Here is a 16,267-nt window from a genome sequence, read left to right on the forward strand (position 1 = left end):
GTTGAAATAACTATTATTTTCCATATATGATTTGGTAATTTTATTCCATTATTTGATGATATAGATATTTCTATTTTTATTTTACAAATAATATTTACATGCATTCCTAATTTTTTTGCTGTGATTCAGTTATTTAGAATTGACTTTCTCCCTAATTTTTGTTGCTGGCTTGTTAGTAATCTCAGTGATACTGAGCTGATATATTTCTATCTTAAAAACACACAACTTAAATTCTAAGTTGAAAAAAGTACACTAAATTTCACTAAAGTCACACTTATAATGCCTTCTTAAAAAATTCTTACATAAATAATATAAAAATATTAAAGAGTAGTTAAATTTAAAAATTTTCCTGAAATACATAAATAATTATGATTACCTAGAATTCAATATAAAACAATGCCAAACATCATTTATTGAACATCTAATATATATAACATCTTACACTTACATATTCATAGAAATTATATCAATTTTAGTGGTCTATATAGTTTAGGAAATCTGTATGATTTCATATTCAAATTATTGTGTAAATATATTATGTATAACATGTATGGAGATATAAACATACTCATATGAAAAAATTATGAAAGCATTAATATTTCAATCATCCAGAGTTGGCTATTTAAGCAACTCCCAGCTATTTGGAGAAAAGACATGTGTTTTGACCTAGATCATCCTAAAGTGCACGCGTGCGTGCGCGCGCGCGCGCGCGCACACACACACACACACACACACACACACACATTTTATTTCAAGTCAGAATGCTCAATGCAATTTTAATTGTGGAAGTCAACATCTAGATAAAATATAGGAGAGTATAAGGTAAAATATTGAAATTCTAAACCTAGCTAAGTGTCAAAATTTGTTTCACAAATAAAATCTCTCAAAGGCTTCAGTATGGGATACTGTTTGGATATTTGAAAATGGACACTTGAGAATATAAAATATAGATTATATTTTTCTCTCCAGCTCATTCGTACAACCTATCTCTGATAAACTATTTATTAGAGGATGGATAAAACAAAATATAGACTAAATAAAGGGAAGTAAGGACACTGTTTCTAAATAATGAAATCACAGAAAAACAAAATACAAATAAATAAAAAATGAAATTGATATCATAACAGCTAGCTCAATGGAATGCACACAATTTATAGATTATTTCAAAGTCATTTTAGCTAAACTTTTTAATATATCATATAATTAAGCATTTTAGTTAGTCTTGAGTTTGGCAAATTCCACCTTCAATTTGCCTAGGGTAAGAGCTGGTGACAGTATGAGACAGGACAAAAAGATGCTCGGCGGCAGAGGGATGCAATCTCGCCATAGGTGCCACTGCAAATAACTCACAAAAACAGGTGACCAACAGGTACAGATAATAAAGAGCTGACTGCATTGTATTTTCAAAATCCATTAGCTCATGTGTCACAAAGCTTTGCCTTCCTTTTAATTCATTCCAAATATTTTATTTGTCCTTGCCCAGAAACTGACACCAAATATCAAATATTTCAGTCTAAAACATTTTCTAAATTTTAATCCCAATAATGTCCATGGCTGTCTGAAGATCAAGGGTTGTCATTCCTAAAATGTGCGGCTTTCAGTGCTGCCCAAATCCCTTGAATTACAAAACCTATAATCTTGGCTCCAGCAGTTTCGTTGAGTAATAGAGAGGGATTATGTCCCTAAGTGTTTAATCTCTTGTTTTATTCTATTTTGCATGTTTGGGTAATAAAGTTAAGTACAGTTTGGGGGAAAAACATTTGATTTCTCAACAATGTAAGCATTTGCTGGTATCATGGATATGAATAATGTTTATCACACATTCAGGTCAAGAATACAGGTTTTTGTATTCCTGGAATGGGAAGATGCATTTTGAATGAGAACACTGGTTTATTTACCTGGGCATAAGGTGGTACAGGCTATTTTCTGCACACTCTGCCCCTCACAGAAGGCGCCACCATTGAGTGGTGCTGGGTTGGTGCAGGTCCTTGTGCGCTTCTGATATCCTCGTCCACAGCGGCTGTTACACACAGACCACTCTGTCCAGGTGGACCAGCCACCATTGACTGGAAGGAGGTAAGTACAAAATGTGAATTACATGTGTGTTCATGCACACACAGACACACAAACCACACAGAACACATAAACAAAAACTCATCTGCTAAGTGACCATAAAAAATTTAAAAATTCAAAGCTAGAAGGGACCCGGGCCATCATTTCATTCAAAGTATTATCAAAGAGCAGAAGACTCTAAGCATAGTGAAAAATAAAATTGATTACCCAAATTTACTCACCTACTCAGAAAAGCAAATAGAACTGTGTTCTATTTTCCTTGGCTAGTGTTCTTAAAAATATATATTCCCCTTACCTATTCAAGCTTCAAAAATTTTGACAGCTTATCAAAAATTTGACAGTTTATCTCAAATATATAATTATTATTATAATTAATATAATATAATATAATATAATATTAATATAATTAACATAATATAATATAAATTATCTCAAATAATAAATGTTTACATCCTTATGCCAAGGCTGAAGGTGGATCTGAAGTATGAGAACTGAAAAAAATCATGTAGCTCTTTCTTAATAGCAGATGACTGATTAGTTTTTTTTTTTTTTAGCATATGTAAATATTACAACCCTTTAAGGACTTTTAATCAGTTTCAATAACCCAGTGAACCTGGTTAAAAAATAGCCTTAATATTGCTAGATTTTAAACTAACTGAGTAGCTATTTGATTGAACTGGCAATTAGTTTATGTAATTGAAATGGACATCCATGCTGTGTGTAAAGGCTTCTTATGATGTTTCATGGAGAGTTCAGTATAGGTATGACTGTAAAACCTATATTCTAATGCTATGTTCACTATTCACCTCTGGAGATCTCCCTCTAGAAAATACTTTGATATATTTTAGTACTTACATATGTGAGTTGAGATTCAATTACTGTAATTAAGCATTTGCTAACAAAAAATTATTTGCTGGTAGTTAAAACTCGATACAATGAGAATGAGTGTCTACCTCCTGATCATAAAGAAGGGGGCTGGACATTTGGGTACACCATACAGATGTACATCATATACCCAGCATCTCCTCTTCTAGAAGCCTATGCAATGGGAAATCATCATAAATGTGTTGTACATACAGACTCAGACAAGAGTGCTTTTTCATCACAGTTACTTTCTATATAAAGGTAAATAACTGTAAACAACTGTAATGTTCAACAATAGGAAAATGGTAAAGTAGATGCCTGTTCATGTGACTGACACCTAGGCATCCATTAAAAATGGTTCTAGAGAAGTCTATTTAATAATATATGAGTATTTCAACATTAAGTTTTAAGTAAAAAATATATTTATACCCCTTATTTTAAAATCTTATCTATCCATAGAAAATACCAGTAGTATGCATATCAATCTTTTTGAAAGTTGTTTCTGAATGACAAGATGACAGGGTTATGGACCTTTTCTTCTTTGACCATTTCTGTGTTTCCCAAATTTTCTATAACAGACACACATTTTCAATCTAAACATGATACTAACAAAAATAAATATACACAGCAGACTCAAAAATGAAGTACTCATTAGATGTATATGTTTTGCTGTGGACTTCTGGTGAGCCTCATCTATGAGCCTGCGACAACTTCCTTTATGGGGCCACGAGAAGGACAAACAGATGGTTGATAGGTTGAGTTTCAGTCAGTGTTCCAGAAAGCAGCTTAACCTGCTCAGCTTTACAAAACCAGATGTCACGGAATTGTCAGTGTAAATTGCTTACTAGCATACTGGCAGGCCAATATTTGGGGTTATAGTATACATGCAATGCTCTGGTAGGATTTTTTTCCCCCTGGTAGGATTTTAATGAGAAATGAATAATCATAAACTTCTAGAGGAAAAAAAAAAAAAGGAACATGAAAGTCCCAGACTTATTCTCCCATTCTACAGAGGAGGAGACACAGGCTCCTAGCACCCTGGACAAGTGACCCACTGAGGGTCAGTTAGAGGGAGAGCTAGTCTGAGAGCACAAGTCTCCTGACCCTTAGTCCAGTGCTATTTTTTTTTTTTTTTAAAGATTTTTTATTTATTTAACAGACAGATCACAAGTAGGCAGAGAGACAGGCAGAGAGAGAAGGGAGGAAGCAGGCTCCCTGCTGAGCAGAGAGCCCGATACGGGGCTCGATCCCAGGACCTTGGGATCATGACCTGAGCCGAAGGCAGCGGCTTTAACCCACTGAGCCACCCAGGCGCCCCTCCAGTGCTATTTTTTGAACTCAAAATGTTCAAGTTCCTTGTGTTTGATTCTTTCTAACAACAGTGTTCAGCTTGTATTTATAGATATTGAAAGCATGCTATACATAGGAAGAGAGATTTGCATATATATTAAACATCTATATAATGCATACACAGAGAGTCTGTCTTCATTAGTTATCTATGATTACTACGTGCTGTGATGCTCTCCGTTTCTCTTTTGCCCTTCAAATTGTTAATCAAGTCCTTCAGCCGGTTTAGAAAAAGACAAAAAGAGGAATCATTTCATTGTGACTGAAGAGAGGCAACAGCTTCCAATTTAACAGCCATTATCTTGACGAGGAAATTCAGCTTCAGAGTACTCAGAAGATTAAAAAATAGTCTGTATCTGTCTTGTAATGAAAACGAGAGATTTAAAGCGTCACCATATTTAGCCTTTGGAACATCACAGTGTCTCCTGTTTCTTGTAACTCCTTACAGTACGGAGACATCCATCCGAAGGGCACTATCAGCAGTAAGCACCATGAGCCAGATACTCGCCAATAGCTGCCCTTCCTTCACAGTCACCCACACCCGAAGGCCCCTGGAATATCCTTTAGCACTCATGCAGCCATGAGAAGCTTCCCTAAGTGGGTGGTGTGACATAGGCATCTCATGTAAGAAATGGCATGCCCTCAAAATACTTCCCAGGGTTGTTAGGTGACCTTTGATACAATAAACCATCAAGCATATGAGGACCTTCTGTATGTCCAACGCTGTGAGAAATGCGTAGCGTGGTCTCTCCATCTAGAGCGGAGCTTACTGCACAGCTAGGGAAATGAAACCACCCATAGAATGCCTGGAAGACAAGGGAGCGCTAAAAAGTATGGAGAAATAAAAGCATCACACGCTAGAGCAAAATTGGGAGCAGAACTGTTGAGTATTTCTGGAGAAAGGAGAGGCCCCATCAGGGATGAGCTGGACTAGAAAGGAGCAGAGTGTGGAAGGGAAGATTCCGGAAGAAATCATTCTGTTAAACCTTGCCTTGTGGTTAGGATGAGGGCCACGGAGATAGCAGTTTTCGCCTTCACTCTAAGGACCCTGGAGGGAGTGAGCGAGGCAAGTTCCAGGAAGTCAACGTTGATCTGATGTGTTTGGGGAACAGGTCAGCTACTTTACCTGACTGAGCCCCGGATGGATAAGCAAGAAGACTCAAGCATCTCCACCTCCAAACTCTAGCTCTGGGGGGTCTGGGGCACAGAGAGTGGAGGGCTTAGAGAGGCAGGGACATCTGCTGGCTCTGGTGTCAGCGCTCAGGTAGCTTTCCTTCATCTTCCCCATAAGCTCACTGACAAGGGCTAGGAATTTCCAAGCCTAGTCTTTCTATGAGTGTCAGGGAAGCAGGGAAGCCTCACTGTCGGAGCCCGAGGCTGGGAGAGAGTAGTGATGCGGATTGCCAAGGGCCTCTCCTGGAGATTTTAAATTAAAAGGAGAAATGGTAGTTTGACGTGAACTAGATTGGGACTTGGACAGCTCACTCACCGTAGACTATGACAGTTGCTGTCGTGCTTTTCCTCTTGGCAACGATGTTTTTGGCCACACAAGTATAGTTTGCAGTATCTGAGAGGCGGGCCTGCTTTATGATGAGGTTGTGGTCAATAGTAATATAAAAATTCCGATCTTCAACGGGATCAATTATGTCTTCATTTTTCAACCATTCCACCTAAAGATGCAAAGAGAAATAGATAAATCCCCAGTATGGATCCCTCAACGGCTGTCTGTCCTAACATGAGCTTCATCATTTGTGTAACATTGCTCCGTGCTCTGAGCTTCTGCAAACCAGAGGAAGTAACTTTCTGAGGTCACGTAAAGTATCACTCACCTGCCAAACATGATTCGGTCTGTACTCCATTATTCTCAAATGTCAATTAACCAATTGGGAAATACAGTGTTCAAATTGTTTTCACTTCGCCCTGAGGGCAGGAACAGGGAAGGCACACTGCCAAGTCCAGAACCCAATCAAAAATAATAGGCTAAGCGTTTCAAACTGAACTCAAAGCTTTTTGCTCTTCGATTTGTTTACTCTTGGCAACTTACTCACTGCTTTTCACAAAAGAATGTAAAGACTATTAAAAAAGCTCAAAGGGCATCTTAGACATCATGTAGCTCTAATAAACCAACATTTGGATTATGTACATGTAACCTTGCTGAAACATATGGATTAAATTTCCTCCAAAATGCACTTATGTTAAAATGTAGCAAACACATATTTAGAGATGCTTTCAAGCCAAAATACTTGGAGGAAAAAAGGTTTTGTATCAACTTTCAATATAATCCAAAGAGCATATACATTATACTCAAAGTTCCCTTTTTGTGGATCACTAGCTTGGTTTGCTTCTGGGGAGCCTGACCTAATACGTGACTGTTCAAAAATACTGAACTATTTTTTCATGCAAATAACATTTAGCAACAGCAATGTTATCCTCATGGATTGAAAGGAGGAAGATACAGCTGTATAAGCTGTCCTAATGGAGGATAAACTATTTCTTGTTCTATAAATTGATTCTTCTTCTTCCTCTTTTTTTTTTTCTATGCACAGGTTTTCCCATAAAGCAGAACATTTATATTTGCCACACTTAAACTTTTCTTTTGCAGTGATGGGATAATGGATACAAGTAATCTTTAGCAGTAGAGAGTCAACAGTGTTGCCATTTTCAAAATCTTAAGGAGTTTTGCTGGCACCACAAGAGGTCTGGAAATTAATCTCTAAATCTGTCAGTGGGTTTGATGTGGTACAGCTCTAAATTACAACCAACATAGGGACTCTAAAATAATGCTTCTCTAATCCTTAGATGAGAAGCCACAATTTAAAGGGGGAAACAAAAACCAACAACAATCCTGAAATAAACCTATGAGGATGTAGTTAAGGGCAACTGTTTGTAGTGATATAAATTTTGAAATGGTGAAACATTTCTAGCCTTGTCAATTTTTGCATTCTAACTGGTATAAGGTGGTATCTAAATGTAGTTTCGATTTGAATTTCCCTGATGGCTAATGCTGATGAACATTTTTTCATGTGTCTGTCAGACATTTGAAAATGGTTAAAACCAAAGAAGTTTTGAGAAGTGTCTGTTTATGTCTTCTGCCCATTTTTTGACTTGATTATCTGTTTTTGGGAGTTGAGTTTGAGAAGTTCTTTTAGATCTTGGATTCAGAGTCCAGAGTGCTCACCATTACACCACGGAACCACCTCTTTTTTATCTTGGATGGCAAAAATTAACAAGGCAAGAAACAACAAGTGTTGGAGAGGTTGTGGAGAAAGGAGAACCCTCTTACACTGTTGGTGGGAATCCAAGTTGGTGCAGCCGCTTTGGAAAAGTGTGTTGTTTCTTTAAAAAATTAAAAATAGAGCTCCCCTATGACCCAGAAATTGCACACCTGGGTATTTACCACAAAGATACAGGTGTAGTGAAAAGAAGGGCCACAGGCTCCCTAATGTTCATAGCAGCAATGTCCACAATAGCCAAACTGTGGAAAGAGCCAAGATGCCCTTCAACAGACGAAAGGATAAAGAAGATGTGGTCCATATACACAATGGAATATTACTCAGGCATCAGAAAGGATGAATACCCAAATTTTGCTTCAACATGGATGGGACTGGAGGAGATTATGCTCAGTGGAATAAGTCAAGCAGAGAAGGTCAATTATCATATGGTTTCACTTATTTGTGGAACATAAAGAATAGTATGGAGGGTATTAGGAGAAGGAAGGGAGAAATAAAGGGGAGAAATCGGAGGTGGGGACGAGCCATGAGAGACTGTGGACTCGAGGAAACAAACTGAGGGTTTTAGAGGAGAGGGGCTGGGGGGATGAGTGAACCTGGTGATGGGTATTAAGGAGGGCACTTGTGATGAGCACTGGGTGTTATATGCAACTAATGAATCATGAAACACTACATCAAAAACTAATGATATACTAAGTGATGACTAACATACCATAATAATAATAAAAAAGAAATGGAGAAAGGTTCTTGGTATTTACACTATGGTAGTGAGAAACAGAGTGGAATCCATTTAAAACAGTGGAGCTTGAAAACATGCATTTTTGTTTCCAAATACAGACAGCACTTTAAGTCAGGTCCATGCTTGGATATATCTGATCAGAGAGTCATACTCTCTTGACCTGGATTGTCTCAAAATCTGAATTTTGGAACACTGAAAAAAAATTAAATTTAAAAAAAAGAAACTAGCATGACACATGGCATTGGAAATCAATGAAATTATAAAATATTTTAATATGGAAGAAAATATCTTTTTTTTTAGTTTCTTTTTAAACTTGAAATATATTAAAAATTCCACATACTCTGGGAAAAAACAAAAACTAACGTATTCATTTGAACTTAAGATTTAAGATTGCTATTTTATGTAGTTAAAACAAAATAAATCAATAAGCAATAATTTTAAGAAATTTGGCCACATGTGTATAGTAGTATGATCTCATTAGAAATGCAAGAGGGAAGGTAGCAAAATTCATACTGCTATGAAGTGTTGACAATAATAATCAATTATCATTAATTATCATTGACAATAATTGAAAGCAGACATTAATTTTTTAAATCTAATCTTTATATAGCATATCTATGCCATTCTAAAGAAAGCTTTCTACTTATAGAAGGCACTGTCGGGCTTCCCTGAGTTGGTCTTGGATCCACTGTGTGTGTGCGTATGTGTGTGCTCATAGTACTTTTCTTTCAAGGACCCATAATTGCTACTCTTTGAAAGATGGGTCTCAGACTCCTGGACTCTGCCTCGAAATGCCTAAGAGTTCACAACTCCCCTGCCTCACAACCTCTGCCTTAGCCATTGTCTCATGGGTATGGAAATATGCTTTGTGTCCAGTTGGGGTCAGAATCTGAGCTGCTACTCTCCAGACTTCCCCTGCGGGATGAGGCTGCAGCTATCTCCTTGAGGTGTCACCTGCATGTCCACACGTACTGGGCTCCTCATTTTCTGTCCATCATCCCACCTAGAAAGTTCTCTCTCCTATGAACGCTTCCATAAAAAACCTCTTGCATTCAAATCTTGGCCTCATAGTTTGCTTCTGGAGAATCCGACCTAACCTGTGACTGTTGAAAACTATGGTTTCTTCTATTTAAATCACATCAGTTAATAATAGTGATATAATCCTGATCATAAGTGATATAAAGAGATCCTAAGGGATATTGCAAACAACTTGTTTATTTGAAAGTTTATTACATGGAAGAAAATAAGCAATCTACACAATTGACAAGATCTAAAAAGACCTCCATGATTACTGGGTAAACCATCTTTACTTTCAAATATCCCTCTGCATTTTTCTCCAATCTCTTGCCAGTGCTGGAGCAATGATTATGACCTGAGTTTTGAGGGCCCCTGAAGAACCCCAGAAGTACTGTGGAGACCCCCAGGGTTCTGTGGGGGACATGGCCCTCCTCCCCAACTCTGACACTAACCGGAGAAGCTTGGTTTTGCTCTGTTTTCATACCAGGCTCACTCGTAATGCCTTTGTTTAAAGAAACAGAGGGTTCACTACCGCTTAGAAATAGCCATAGAAATGGAGAGGTGAGCCGTGGGCTCCAGCTTCTGGTAAGTCCCCTACCCCCTGTTCCCTTCATGCCAGGACTCCCAGCTGCTGTGATGTCCTGCTTTGAGACCACATCTCCACAAGAAGCTCGGGTCATCACTCACTGCCTGCACTAGGATCCCCATACTGCTCTGTGCCTCCCCATCTCCCACCCTGCAGAAGTCTCCACAGCCTTCCATACCGCTTCAGAATGCAGCAGCAAAATAGTCCCAAACTTCAAACTACTTTTAGATTGTTTTCTTCATTTTTCTTTAACTAAAATCTAGCCCTTCATGATGTTGCTGTGTTTTTTCTGGAGTTCTGTCAAGTGGTGGATGTTTGATTTCCCAAATCCAACATGCACTCGTCCTGGGGGTGGGGGGAGGCCTGTAAGTGTCCTCCTTGTTCTGCCCTGTCTATTCTAGACCATTCTCTCCAAACAGCTTTGCCCTGAATCTCATGCCATCAGATTATGTCACCCACTCTATATTTTTTTGTAGTCATCTACAGACCTCTGGACTCATAGTCATTTAATCCAGCACATTTTCTGTCATAATTTCTAATTATTTTAATAACCACAAACATGACACTTCCAACATTTTGGCCTCTCAATTACGTGGTCCTCCTTCCTGTCATGATCTTGGTCTCTAAGAAACTCACACTTGAAGGCCAAAGACTTTCAATCATGGTCTCACTGTAGAATAATTTGGAGATTCATAATATATCAATTCTACATTCAATCCAGAGAAATTAAATGTAACCCACAGAAACCCTGATTCACTAGTCAAGACTGGTCTAGTCTCTGTATTTTTTAAACTCCTCAAGGAGCTGTGACTTACTGATAGGGTTGAGGAGTACCACTCTAGCTGACTGTCTCTCAAATGAGATTCCTGGACAAGAAGCATCTATGTCATCTGGAAGCCTGATAGGAATGCAGAATCTCAGGTCTGCCCACTTATACTTATTGAATCAAAATAAGCATCTCAACAAGAAATCAGGGATTTATATGCACATCGAAGTTAGAGAACCACCTGTCTAACTCTTGTCCTTATCATTGATTGCAACCCCTCTGAAACCCAAGTTCAGTTATCACCACTTTCTCCTCTTCCCTAGCTTTCTGGTTTACCCCGTCTAAGACCTATATTATGACTAACTTTCACCAGGACCCACAAATCTATTAAACTTCCCAATCTTCTCTCTCACCCCTCTCACGTTCCCTCTTCTCTCTTCACCACTTTTCAGTGGCCATGTCCATCTTCTCAACAATCCCTTGCCTCATATTCTCAGCTCCCCCATCCCCCTCCTTCCCTAAGGCACTCACTTGGCCAGTCTTACCCGACACCACCTTCAGAGATTTGCAGCAGAATGTGGCTGGGCACAGCCATGTCGAGTAGGCTCATCTTAAATTCATGATAACAGAACGCAAATGGGCCCTTAATTCTGCCAAAAAATCGTACTATATCTTCATCATCTGTTCATGGTCCTTCTAGACAGCTATTTCACACCTTCTTCTCTCTCCTTAAACACTACCTCCCTCTCTATCCTCACTTTCAGCTGATGACCACGAATTTCCTCCACTGAAAAAAGTGACAATCACGAGACATCTTCCAGAACTCCCACTGTCCCCCTCCCCACCCTTATTCTTCACCCTCTCTCTGGTTACTGGTCAGCTCTCCACGCTCCCACTTGTCACCTCTCATTTATATTCTGCACCCCACTCCCTCATGCCTGGTCAAGGGCAAGGCTCCTCTCTGTCTCTTAAATCATTAATATTCCCTCTACATGGAATTATTTCCATCAGCATACAGACAGACAAGTATTTTTCACAACTTCCGACTCGTTTCTGCCTGCAGTCACCTCCAAATTTCACTGCTAACCTTACAAAAGGCCTTGGAATACTTGCTGCTCTTCCCTCCATTTCCTGTCCTCTTTATCTCTGCTGAATCTATCCTAATGCACAATCACCTCCAGCTTTTCACCTGTCCTGCTCTTTCCGAAGTCACCCATCCCTTTCACTTTGTGAAATGTACTGGTGAGGTGGTAGTACTTAAGTCACAGGACTCAGCCTCAGGTTGGACCCCGCTGATTTCTCCCTCCTCCTCACCTGCTTTCTTGGTCAGGGCACCTGGGTTTTGTTTTATTTCACTCCAGTTCCCACAGCTTCCTGGAGCAGATGTCTGTTCCCCTGTGGAGGCTGTCCCTGAACCTCTTCTTTTTTTCTGTTTTCTATCTACATTCACTTCCTTGGTGAGCTCATCCAGTCTCATGCAGAGGTCTTTCACACTAAATTTATCTTCAGTCTAGACCCGCCCCTGAACTCCAGACTCATATATCCAACTGCTTTCTTTCAGCTCCACTGCGGTGTCTAAGACCAACCTCCTGAACTGCACTTCCAGACCCGCTCCTCCCACAGCGTTGTCCATCTTAGTTAATGCCAACTCTACCCTCCCAGTTACTTAGACAAAAACCTCAGACTTGACCTTGACTCCTCTCTACCTCTCTCTTTGCCCACTGGAAGTCAGAGCAGCATGTTAGGATTTGACCATTTCCTGTTCCTTCACCACCTTCAAGCCACCATCACTTCCCTCCTAGATTACGGCAGCAACTTCCTGTCTTATCTTTGCTTTTCTCCTTGGCCATCAACAGTCTATTCTCAACACAGCAGACTGATCTTCAGACTCCAAGTTGGATCATGTCACACCTCATCTCTAGCCCTCTGAAGGCTCCCTATCTTGCTTTGTTCCAAAACCGAGTCCTTATAAGGACTCACCAGGCCCAGCATCACCAGGACCCCTGACCTCTCTGAGATCACCTTGTTCCCTTTCTCTCTTCTGTCATCTCTTTAGCATGCTGCCACCTTTGGTGGTCCTTACACACATCAGTGTTGCCCTTGCCTGGCAGATATTGAGTCTGCTGGTGAACCTGCCTGAAATCATCTCTCCGTTCCCCAGGTATCTGCATGATTTTCTCCTTTCCCTTCTTCAGGTTTTGAGTTGTCACCTTCTTAGTGAGTCATTACCTGATTTACCTTTACAATTGCAACATCTCTCTCTGCCTATGCCCATAATCTCTCACTCTCTTTTCTGTATTTTCAGCGTGGCACTTCTCACCATCTCAGATAGTCTATACTTCACTTAGCAGTTGTCTCCTCTACCAGAATTTAAGCTCCACAAATTTTGATCGATTTTTGGATCACATAACATTGAGCTTTGGGGCCTTAAACTGGCATATAGTAGGTGCTTAGTTAGTATTTGGTGAATATATGAATGGAAACAAGACACGTAGTGGGATCAAGTCTGTTACACACATTTTCAGATCTCTATAAAGTTGCTGCTTTCACTGGAAAAAAATAATATAAAATATATTTAGTGAGTGCCATTTCAAACATCTCTTCTAACTAAGTCCTACTGGAGATTAAAAACACAAATCTCTAGTGCCTAAGGTGAAATCCTTCAGAGCTGGCTGGGCCTCCAAATGACTCATTGGAGAAATCACAAGATAGAAGAGGACTTCTAGAATTATGCTCGGAGACCCCCAATGTCTCAGTAACATTTCTGAGTCTAAAGTGTCATGTGGACAACACGTTTTAACTAAGGCATCTTTGAAAGTGGCATACCACTCTAACCCCCATTATACCTGTTTGTCCCCTGGGGAAGTAAAAGAGGGTGTTTGAGTAATTATTGCAGACTTCATCTGGTAAACACAGAATCTAGGTGATCATGGTAAATCTGGGCCTAAAATCCAGCTTCCCAAGAACTTTAATTTTTAATAAACAAAGAGGCAGGCACCTTGTTTTTTTCAATTTCGTTCCACAAACACTGAGTACCTACATGTGAGGCATGGTGTCAAGTGCTGGGGGAGAAAGGGACAAATCAGATAAGTGCTTGCAATACATGAGAATAATTCTGTTTATCATGTAAGAGGCTGTCTAAATCAGCAAGGGAAATCAATACAAATCTTTATAAATGTATCTTTTTATATTAAAAAAAAATCCTTTTCATGCAGTGTCTCCAGAACCCAACAGCATCAGATAAAGTGACATTCTTCCATTTGAAGTAATTTCACAGTGAATCTCCTTACATAAACTGTATGTGAAATCCCAAGAAGCAGTAAAGAATCTCTTGTTGTGTTAGAAATTTATTGCACGGAATAGTAATTAATCATATTGTTGCAATGCTATTTATTTGTAAGCTAATCTTGGTTCATCAGGAGTCAGTACTTTGGTCTGGCCTCTGAATTCTGTTCTTATTTGGGTCATTTCAATGCTGTTTGTTGACTTCACCCTGAGATGTGGCTTCCTCCCACCCCTCGCATTTAGCAAACCATCTGATTTATACATGGGAGAAGTCTTTCTGAGTTAGAAGTTATTTTTAGCTATGTATAAAACATTCAAGAAGAGAGAAAAATAGGTTGTAGTTCAGAAAACAATAAAAGGCTTTGCCCATAAACCATAAGTTGTTGTCAGCACTGCAGTGAGACAAAGTAGTGTGTCTGTCCTTGTGACTCAGTAACTGCAGTCTTTTCAATAATTTGGGGCACATTTGAAATAATTGACTCAAGTGTTTATCAAGAAATGGGAATTTATTAACAGGTAATAAAAATAGTTACAGGGCAATGTTAGGATGTCCTATTTGCATATTCTGTTGTTATGTTTGCTGTTGATTAATCCCACTGTGTGCAACTGAAAATCATCCTTTAAGAAGCAGCTGAGAGGGCTGCTCTGGAACCTGACTGCCTGGGTTCAAAACTGAACTCTGTCACCTCTGTGTCTCTTGTGGTTAAGTTCCTGATCTCTGCCCTGCCTCAGGGTCCTCATTTATAAAATGGGGATAATCCTCAAATGCATTCCGTAAGGTTTGTAAAGATCAAATGAGTTAATACACAAATTACATACAGTGCCTGACATACAGTAAACATGCTTAAATTATTTAGTATTCATTAAGGATATATTTAAAGGAGATAGGAAAAAACCCAACTACTCTAAAAAATGGCAGAGAAATGGTGTTAATTTAAAGACGAAAGGGAGAGGCACCTGGGTGGCTCAGTCAATTAAGTGTCTGTCTTCGCCTCAGGACCTGATACTGAGGTCTTGGGATCAAGTCCAGCATTGGGCTCTCAGCTCAATGGGGAGTCTGCTTCTCCCTCACCCTCCGCCCCTCCCCACTGCTCGTGCACTCTCTCTCTCTCTCTCTCTCTCAAATAAGTAAATAAAATCGTTTAAAAAATGGTGCCTTGGGGCACCTGAATGCCTTCGGCTCAGGTCATGATCCCAGGGTCCTGGGATGCAGCCTTGCATCGGGCTCCATGCTCTGTGGGGAGCCTGCTTCTCCCTCTGCCTTTGCCCCTCTCTCTCACTGTCTCTCATGAATAAATAAATATATTTATAAAAATAATAAAAACAAAAAGGAAAGTATCTTGATGTCTGAATTCCTTTAGCTTTCCCTGACATTTTTTATTGAGACAAAATCAACTCACCATTAGATTACAACTGTAAGATTGCACTAGAAATACATAAATGATTAAGTATTAAATTGGCCAATCTAGTTTGTATGCTAAACCTAAATACATATTTCCATTTAAATTTTGTGAATCCATGTCTAGAGATGCCATTAGCATGTGTGTGCTTTAGAGAAAGTATAACATGGCATTTTAATCAGTCTGCATAAATATTATTTTCTAATTTTTTTAGATTACAAGCAAATCATCACACTAGATTCATTCTTAAAAGTATAAGTAGGAAAGATTTTTAATAAAAGAAATTTTAGCAAGATTAATTTGAGAAATAGTTATTCTTATACTTCATAATAAGGCATAAATGAGAGGCAATTTATATTTTACTATTACTTTTACCTAGACCCAGACCACCCACATTTTTATATTTTTCATTTTATCTGAGTTTCCAGTTGTGTTTTCCTGCGACTTCAAGTTAGTCATCATTGCTTGTTCTTTTTTCTTTGAACATTCAAAATATTTGTCATGTGTTTTTAAGTCACAATTACAACTCAATATAATATGTACAGACAAAAGAAAAAGAACAGCTTAAAACTGGTTTCATGAAACCGGCTCCAAATAGAGAACCAGCCACTTGGTCAGGTTTCAAGTTTTTATGTTAAATATTAATATTCTTTTCTTGAAAGATATTACTTATTTGAGAGAGAGAGAGAGAGTGCGCACAAGTGGGGGAGGGACAGATAAAGAGGGAGAGAATCTTTTTTTTTTTTGGTTAAGATTTTATTTATTTATTTGACAGACAGAGATCACAAGTAGGCAGAGAGGCAGGCAGAGAGAGAGGAGGAAGCAGGCTCCCCGATGAGCAGAGAGCCCGATGCGGGGCTGGATCCCAGGACCCTGGGATCATGACCTGAGCCGAAGGCAGAGGCTTTAACCCACTGAGCCACCCAGGCGCCCCAAGAGGGAGAGAATCATAAGCAGATT

At 39.1% G+C, this 16,267-nt stretch overlaps 1 protein-coding gene across 2 annotated transcripts in view; it reads right to left on the bottom strand.

Moving 5' to 3' along the window:
- Positions 1-16,267, bottom strand: part of UNC5C (unc-5 netrin receptor C) — a gene marked incomplete at both ends in the record, with an annotated part of 346,897 nt that overhangs the window by 60,082 nt on the left and 270,548 nt on the right. For both annotated transcript variants that reach the window (XM_080797109.1, XM_080797108.1), the window contains 2 exons: positions 1,899-2,066; positions 5,774-5,954. In XM_080797109.1, the coding sequence (XP_080653235.1) occupies positions 1,899-2,066; positions 5,774-5,954 (349 nt within the window). The remainder of the gene's footprint in view (positions 1-1,898; positions 2,067-5,773; positions 5,955-16,267) is intronic.

This window comes from Martes martes, assembly GCF_963455335.1.
Source record: "Martes martes genome assembly, chromosome: 2".
In the NCBI taxonomy this organism is placed as follows: domain Eukaryota; kingdom Metazoa; phylum Chordata; class Mammalia; order Carnivora; family Mustelidae; genus Martes; species Martes martes.